This window comes from Sinocyclocheilus grahami, unplaced genomic scaffold (genome assembly GCF_001515645.1).
Source record: "Sinocyclocheilus grahami isolate Dianchi unplaced genomic scaffold, SAMN03320097.WGS_v1.1 scaffold282.1, whole genome shotgun sequence".
NCBI classification, from domain to species: Eukaryota; Metazoa; Chordata; class Actinopteri; order Cypriniformes; family Cyprinidae; genus Sinocyclocheilus; species Sinocyclocheilus grahami.
In genome coordinates this window covers 1158351-1166545 of record NW_015505461.1, presented here as the reverse complement: position 1 = coordinate 1166545, position 8195 = coordinate 1158351, and the positions used below count along the sequence as shown (strand labels likewise).

Here is an 8195-nt window from a genome sequence, read left to right as displayed (position 1 = left end):
TATTATTTACTGTATATACAGCTGTATAAATACAAAATATGTATATGTATTTACATAATACTTGAGAGAGAGGCAATAATTAGTTTTTAAGAAATTAATTATAAAAGACAGGTGGTAATTTATGTGTTAGCTGTTTAAACTGGAGATGGCATGGGGGGAGGGGAAGTTTTCATGCCTAGATGTTCCAGTGCACAGAGATCTGTATGTGCAAAATGGTTGTGGTCATGGCGAGAGGGGTCTATTATGATGTTACCTGTCCGTTTTTTCACTCTGGAGTTGTACAAGTCCTGAAGATTGGGCAGGTGCACACCAATTATCCTTTCAGCTGTCCTAACAGTCCGTTGCTGTCTTCTTATATCTGATTTGCTGTCTGACCCACCCAAACCAGAGCGTTATAGAAGTGCATAGAACCAACTCAATAACATCTGAGTAAAACGGTGTCATCTGCCACTGTGGATGGTTGAACTTTTCAGTTGACAAAGGAAGTACAACCTCTGCTGGGCCTTCTTCACAATGGAGTCAATGTGATTGTCTCACATCAGGTCCTGTGAGATGGTGGTGCCCAGGAATCTGAATGAGTCCACTGCTGCCACAGTGCTGTTCATGATGGTGAGAGGGGGGAGTGCAGGGGGGTTTCTCCTAAAGTCCACAATCATCTCCACAGTTTTGAGCATGTTCAGCTCTAGATTGTTGTGACTGCACCAGACAGCCAGCTGCTCAACCTCTTGTCTGTAAGCAGACTTGTCACCATCCTGGATGAGACCGATGACTGTGGTGTCATCTGCAAACTTCAGGAATTTGACAGAGGGGTCTATAGAGGTGCAGTCATTTGTGCTCTGCATTTGTGCTGAGGAAGAAGAGCAGCACACACCCCTGAGGAGCTCCAGTGCTGATGGTGTGGGTATTGGATGTGAGTTTTCCCAGCCTCACTAGCTGCTGTCTGTCAGGAAGCTGGTGATCCGCTGACAGATGGAGGTGGGTACAGAGAGCTGTGTCAGTTTAATCAGGAGGGTATCCGGGATGATAGTGTTGAAAGCGGAGCTTAAGTCCACAAACAGGATCCTTGCATAAGTCCCTGGTTTGTCCAGATGTTGGAGGATGTATGTTTAGGCCATGTTGACTGCATCATCCACAGACCTGTTTGCTTGGTAAGCAAACTGCAGGGGGTCAAGCAAGGGTCCCGTCATGTCCTTCAAGTAAGCCCACACCAGTCTCTCAAATGACTCCATGACCACAGATGTTAAAGCAACAGGTCTGTAGTCATTTAGACCTGTGATTTTTGGTTTCTTGGGTACAGGGATGATGGTGGAGCATTTGAAGCAGGAGAATACTTCACACAGCTCCAGTGATCTGTTGAAGATCAGTGTGAAGATGGATGACAGTTGGACAGCACAGGCTTTGAGGCAGGCTGAAAAGACATTGTCTGGGCCTTTGATTTTCTTTATCTTCTGTTTCCTGAAGACTTTGCGTACATAATCTTCACAGATCTTAAGTGCAGTCTGAGAAACAGTAGGGGGAGGGAGGGGGATGGTGCTGATGGCTGTGTTGTGACATGATCAGAACGGGTGTGGGGGGTGAGACCAGGCTTTTCAAACCTGCAGTAAAACTCATTCAAACTGTTGGCTAAAAGCTAATTCTCCACAGATGGGGATGGGGTATTGTAACTGGTGATGGCTTTCAGGCCCTTCCACACTAATGTAGGGTCATTGCTTGAAAACGTTTTTTTTTTTAAATGTTATTAGAGTAGCTTCTTTTAGCTTGCTGGCCACTCCTGTAGGCATCCCCTTTGGCCTGGCGAAGCTGTTTTAATTTTGCATTGAACCAAGTTTTGTCATTGTTAAATTTTAAATTAGTTGTGGTTGGAACACACATGTCCTCACAGACACTGATGTAGGATGTCACAGTGTCAGTGAGCTCATCCAGATCAGTGGCAGCAGCCTCAAAAACACTCCAATCAGTGCAGTCGAAGCAGGTTTGTAAATCCTGCTCTGCTTAATTAGTTCATCTCTTTACAGTTACAGGCTTAGCAGATTTAAGTTTCCGCTTGTAGGCTGGTAAACTTAGAAGGGAAATTTAATTTGGTGCTACTCTGAAAAGAAATACCCATAAGGGTCAGTAGGGACAAAGCAGGTGAAGTATATAACCAACCAAAGGACAACACAAAGGTTTTTCTGCTTAAGACTATTATTCATTATCCAGCTCCTGTTTTTTTTGCAGATATCTCTAGCCTGCAGGTCCTTTGGATATCAGAGATCTCAGTATTGAATATTGAGAGCACTTATTACTGTTTATAAACTTCTTTGTTGAATGGTCCATGCTCAAATATTTTCAGGGTTTTTGGCTAATTTTATTCTTTGATACTTCTTAACCCAGTGGTTCTCAAACCTGTGCTGGAGTACCCCCTGGAGTACCTCCAGCCCTGCACATTTTGTATGTCTCCCTCATCTATCACACCTGATTCAACTCATCAGCTCATTAGTGGAGACTGTGTAGTGAATTTTGCTTTCGCCAACCTGGGGAGGCGAAATAGTGTAGTGATGGGTACTCGCGTCATCAATGACGTTATGATATTTGGATCACGTGTCAATTAAGGTGTGGTTATGAGTACATCACATAAGAAAGATTGGTGGGATCTCTAACTTGTAGAACCTCTTTCTGTATCATCAACACTAGCAGGACGCAAGTGTAATAAAATAGATTTTATTAACAAAAGATAGACCAGAGTAATCAACAACTACTAAATGAATACCATAAATGAAATAGGAATAAAGTGCATAAAATGCAAGTGATTATGTTGGGTGTTGCAATGTCAGAGCTACGTTATCTGGAAAGATAAACTGTTGCTACTCTGAAAGAACTAAGGTGAAGAACACTATTATGCATCAAACAAATACATTAAAGATTTGATATAAACTGCAATCAGCTATATAATATCTAATGTAAATTAGAATAATCATATACTGGTAAAATACAACAATGCCAATGTCTCTGGAAGAGGTTTGGATAAGTGATAGTTATGTTCTCTGTGGTCGAGTGAGCAGTCCGATGGTGGTGACTTCATCCACTGGTTGTGCTGGTAACAATGCAGTGGGGAAAGGAGCAGGAATCCGTTTTGACAGCCTTCAACACTACGCGCTGGAGGCTGCTGATGTCCTGGAGCACCAAAGGGTCCTACAATCTGGAACACGCAGATGGGGCCCTGGAGTAGGCGCAGAAGGTCCTTAGCCTGGAAGACGCAAGCAAAGGTACCTTGGAGTGAAGGTTTGCTCGCCGGAGCTTAACCTTGTTGCAGATGTCTGTGTGTCTTCTGCCTCTCTGGACTAGAGACTCAGAACTTGGTTGATCCGCTTTGTCTCTCTAAGATGTAGACTCAGGACGTGCTGCATCTGTTGTTGTCTCGCGGGACGAAGACACTGAATGAAGTCTGAACATAGATTATCTCTTTCCTCGCAGGCTGGTGGCTCAGAACGTGGTTGTATCTGTTGCTGCCTCTAAGCTGGATACTCAGGACTTGGTTTCTGTTATTGCCTCTTCCCTCATGGGCCAGAGGTTCAGAATGTTGGTGATCTGTTGCAGTACTTTCCTTGACAGGACTCAGACTCAGAACAGAGACTGATCTGCTATTGTCTCACCCTTGCAGGCAGGAGACTCCGAATGGGTTGTTTCTGTTGCTGTCTTCCTGGTAACAGGACTCAGACTCAGAACAGTGTATCTGTTAACGTCTTTTCCATTGCAGTACTCAGACTCAGAACTTGCTCTGTTAGTGTATTTTCCCTGACAGGACTCAGACTCAGAACAGTGTATCTGTTAATGTATTTTCCATTGCAGTGCTCAGACTCAGAACTTGCTGTTAGTGTCTCACCCCTACAGGCCGGAGACTCAGAACAAGAAGTGTCTTTTGGGAAGGTACCTTTATCTCTTTTTCCGTTGAGGAGGAGATTGCATTCTGGCGCTTTTCCATTTCCAGGCTGTGATTGGCTGTTTCCATCAGAGTGGGGGGACACGGTGTGGCCCACCCTTCTTTCCTCCTGTGGAACTTATTTGCATAGTCCAAACACACATTTAGAAAAGTGTCACTAAAGCATTACCAATGCATTATTCACTTACCAAACCACAACCAGAATACCTCTGGCAATGTTACGAACACATTAAGTCCAAACATGATGAAAGAAGATTGCAGCCATTTTTTGCTGCGGCGCCCGGGGAGCAGTTGGGGGTTCGGTGCCTTGCTCAAGGGCACCTCAGTCGTGGTATCAACCACAAACAAAATAATTAAAGTATCTGAGGGCAGGCCATTGACTAAGATCTTAAAAAAGTGTCAGCATAAACACTTACAATAAAGCATCAGTGTTACAGTATGACACAGTTATGCATTTTATAATTGAATATGCATTAAATGAATGTAAAATGTGTATTACATACAGCTATAAAGCAAACATGTTGTAAATAAATACTGTTTCATTTCAAGAGCAATTAAAATACTCTCTTTAAATACGATGCAGTTTTGACTTAAATTAGTGGTAGCGTAGACAATGTTAAGGTTATTATAAAGGTTAGAATTAGATAACAGAAATAACAAGCAATACAAAAATAATAAAAGGGCTGTGCCATCATTTACAAGAAGTTCATATAGAGAGTTATGTTGTTATGCAAGGAGTCTCTAAATATCAGGATGTTCAACTGTGTGTCCACTAGTGGAGCTTTTGGATTGAAATTTTTTACAGTCAGCACAAGACTGACACACTTCTGGATGTTGTCAGCACACAACTGTGATTATATACATCAGTCTTTTGAAGTCAATCGACAAATCTGAGTGAGGAACAGACCGAAATTTAATTGAAATTTATTCACATATACTGCAACAGTTACATGCTTGGTCCTTCTTAAAAAGAATTAATTGTTCTCAGAAATATTAGCCGACAGTATATATGGTTTTCTTTCTTTCTTTCTTTCTTTCTTTCTTTCTTTCTTTCATGTATTTATGAATTTATGTACGTGTTTGTTTATTTATTTATGTAATATTTTTTATCAGTTGTATACATTTGACTGAACAGTATGGCACTGTACAGAAAAGTGGTAATTTTTTAATTATTATATAATAATAATTGCTTTTTGTTCTGTTCTGAAAACAATTATTCTGAATTAAACTGAACTAAACAGGTCAACTCTTTATCAAAAATCCTTTGCATACCCCAAAACAGTACTACAGGACTAGATAGTCCACCGAGGGCTTGATTATAATAACTTGTTTAGTAGTGTCATAATCAAGACTAGTGGATAGAAAGACTGTATGCATGTTGATAACCAAAGTCTGTCCTGCAGGGATTTTGAACTTCTTTAAGAGGAATGGGTATATCATCTGGTTTGGTTCCATTCAGGAGATCTCTTACCTATTGAAACATAAAAGTTACTTTTAGAAATTTTAGAAAAAGGTTCAGTGAGCAAACAGGGCAGTAGATTTAATATCATACTGAGTTTTAAACTGATATATGCACGACATATATGCGTGCATTGCTCTTACTTCCTCCACCTCTCTGAACACTCTCAGCAGGTTTCGTCCCAGAGCATCTCTGATCTCTTCATCTGACCATTTACGCCTAAGAAGTTCAGCCACCAGGTTTGGGTACTTTGATACATCCTCTAGACCATCTGGCACCCTGTTCAAAAGCATTGTTTATTAATGGTTATTTATGTAGTCCTGTTATTTGTCTTAAACAATTAAAGACATTTCTCATTGCATACAATACACATGCTTTGCAAATGTGAAATGTACCACAATGCCATCAAGCTGCATGATCATTAGATTAGAAGTCAGGCAGTCTATTCAGGCATACTTACCTTGACACACCATCATAATCTCCTCCGAATCCAATTATACTAGAGCCAGCCACTTTCTTGATATGGTCAAAGTGATCTGAATTTCAAATAGAGAAGTGGAGTCACATATTAATGTCTTGCCTTATATCATAAAGTGCTCAATGAAGAAGTGCTATGGAGGGTAGCAAACACTGAGGTTGCTTTAAAAATGACTCACCAGCAACATCTGAGATGTTAGCAGTTGTTTGGCAGGTAACATAGTCATTATAAAAATTAACCATGACAATCCCTTTCTTTTCTTTCTGAAATAGAAACATTTTGGGAAATTAACATTTTAATTGTACACTCCTTTTATATACACACAAATTACAAACCAGATTTTTACATTTTCTGAATAATATGCGAGACCTTAAGCCTGTAAAGCCTAACATATGAAATCAAATAGTCAGAAAAATCAAATAGTATGATAGGAGAATATGGAGCTCATACTCAAGGAGAAAAAAAACACCTCAGTTTTATTCACATGCCCAAACTGAGCAGAAATATGCAATTTAGTGCAATTGCTAATTTTTATATCGGTAAAAAATATGATGGAAAAAAAAGTTCCTTAAAATCTTATTATCATATTTGATTTATCATATTTGATACTCACAATTTAAAATCATTTTCCTAAAAATAATATGTATGGATAATCAGGTAAACCTAAATGTTTATGTTATATTACAAAATAACAATATTACAAAAAATGTCAAAGTTATTCTTACATTTACTTCCATTTCAAATCAGTAAAAAAAGATGTGTACCACGACGGTTTTTGAATTATACTGAAGGACTTTTATTTGTTAAAAATGTATAAACTATCAATCAGAGAACAGAAGTCGTGTTGTAGATTGTTTATAATAGTTTCTTCAGCAACATTTCAATAATTTTGATAATTTAGAGCAGCCTTTGTAGAGTCAACGGGATAGCTCACTAAAAAAATAAAAATTCTGTCATCATTTACTCACCCTCATGTTGTTACAAACCTGTGTTTCTTTCACAAGTATATAATATTGAAGATATTTTGATGGTAGTTATTGACTTTTATAGCATGGAAAAGAAATACAGGTTACCAACATTCTTCAAAATATCTTCCACAGAAAAAATTATGTTCAACTGAAGAAACTCATACAGGTTTGAATAACTGTGGAAACTGAAACGTTATAATTAGTAACTTCCAATGTTTTATTTTCAACTGTTTTTATTCTTATTGGCATGACTTGCACAGTATTGCCAAAGCATTGTCCATTACATGAATAAGGAATAAACGATTATATAATACATAAACAAAACAAGACAAGATCTGTAAAATAATTAAGTAAATAAGTACATGTGTACACAAAAAAAACAAGAAAAATATTAAAGGCATTGTTTAAAAAAAAAATACAAAATTGCACAACAGTACATGTAAGAAATGCTCTTGCTTCAGTTTTGTCCACTGGCTGACAGTCTTAGTTTGTGACAGGCTGATACATATCTTGCTGCTGTTAGGATCATTTTAGAATCCTCCCCTAAAATGTGACTTAATTTTTCTGTATTTGGTAATGCCATAAAATGTTGGAATTTGGGGAAATATGCAGCTCTAATGTTGAATGAATGAATGAATGAATGAATGAATGATGCATTTATATAGCGCTTTATTGTGTATTGTTGTACACCCAAAGCGCTTTACAATCATGTGGGGGGGGGGGGGTCTCTCCCCAACCACCCAGTGTGCAGCAACAGTGTCCACTTGGATGATGCGACGGCAGCCACAGGACAACAGCGCCAGTGTGCGCACCACACACCAGCTACAGGTGGAGAGAAGAGAGAGTCATAGAGCCAATCAAGTGGTTGGGGGGATTATTGGGAGGCCATGATTGACAAGGGCCAGGGGGGCAATTTGGCCAGGACACCGGGGTTACACACCTACACTTTACGAGAAGTGCCATGGGATTTTTAATGACCACAGAGAGTCAGGACCTCGGTTTGACGTCTCGTCCGAAAGACAGTGCTTTTTGACAGTTTAGTGTCCCCATCACTATACTGGGGCATTAGGTCCCACACAGACCACAGGGTGAGCACCCTCTGCACCCCTAATGTTGTGATAGTAATCACAGTGCAGTAAGAAATGCTCTTGCTTCAGTTTTGTCCACTGGCTGACAGTCTTAGTTTGTGACAGGCTGATACATATCTTGCTGCTGTTAGGATCATTTTGGAATCCTCCCCTAAAATGTGACTTAATTTTTCTGTATTTGGTAATGCCATAAAATGTGATTTAATTTGTTGGAATTTGGGGAAATATGCAGCTCTAATGTTGAATGAATGAATGAATGAATGATGCATTTATATAGCGCTTT

General features: G+C 39.4%; 1 protein-coding gene across 1 annotated transcript in view; it reads right to left on the bottom strand.

Moving 5' to 3' along the window:
• Positions 1-5270: 5270 nt before the first annotated feature.
• The window catches only part of LOC107600368 (dipeptidase 1), a 9857-nt gene continuing 6932 nt past the window's right edge, over positions 5271-8195 (bottom strand). The window contains exons 7-10 of the mRNA XM_016292241.1: positions 6035-6119; positions 5839-5914; positions 5522-5657; positions 5271-5390 (exon numbers count right to left, since the gene is read on the bottom strand). Coding sequence (XP_016147727.1) covers positions 5271-5390; positions 5522-5657; positions 5839-5914; positions 6035-6119 — 417 coding nt within the window. The remainder of the gene's footprint in view (positions 5391-5521; positions 5658-5838; positions 5915-6034; positions 6120-8195) is intronic.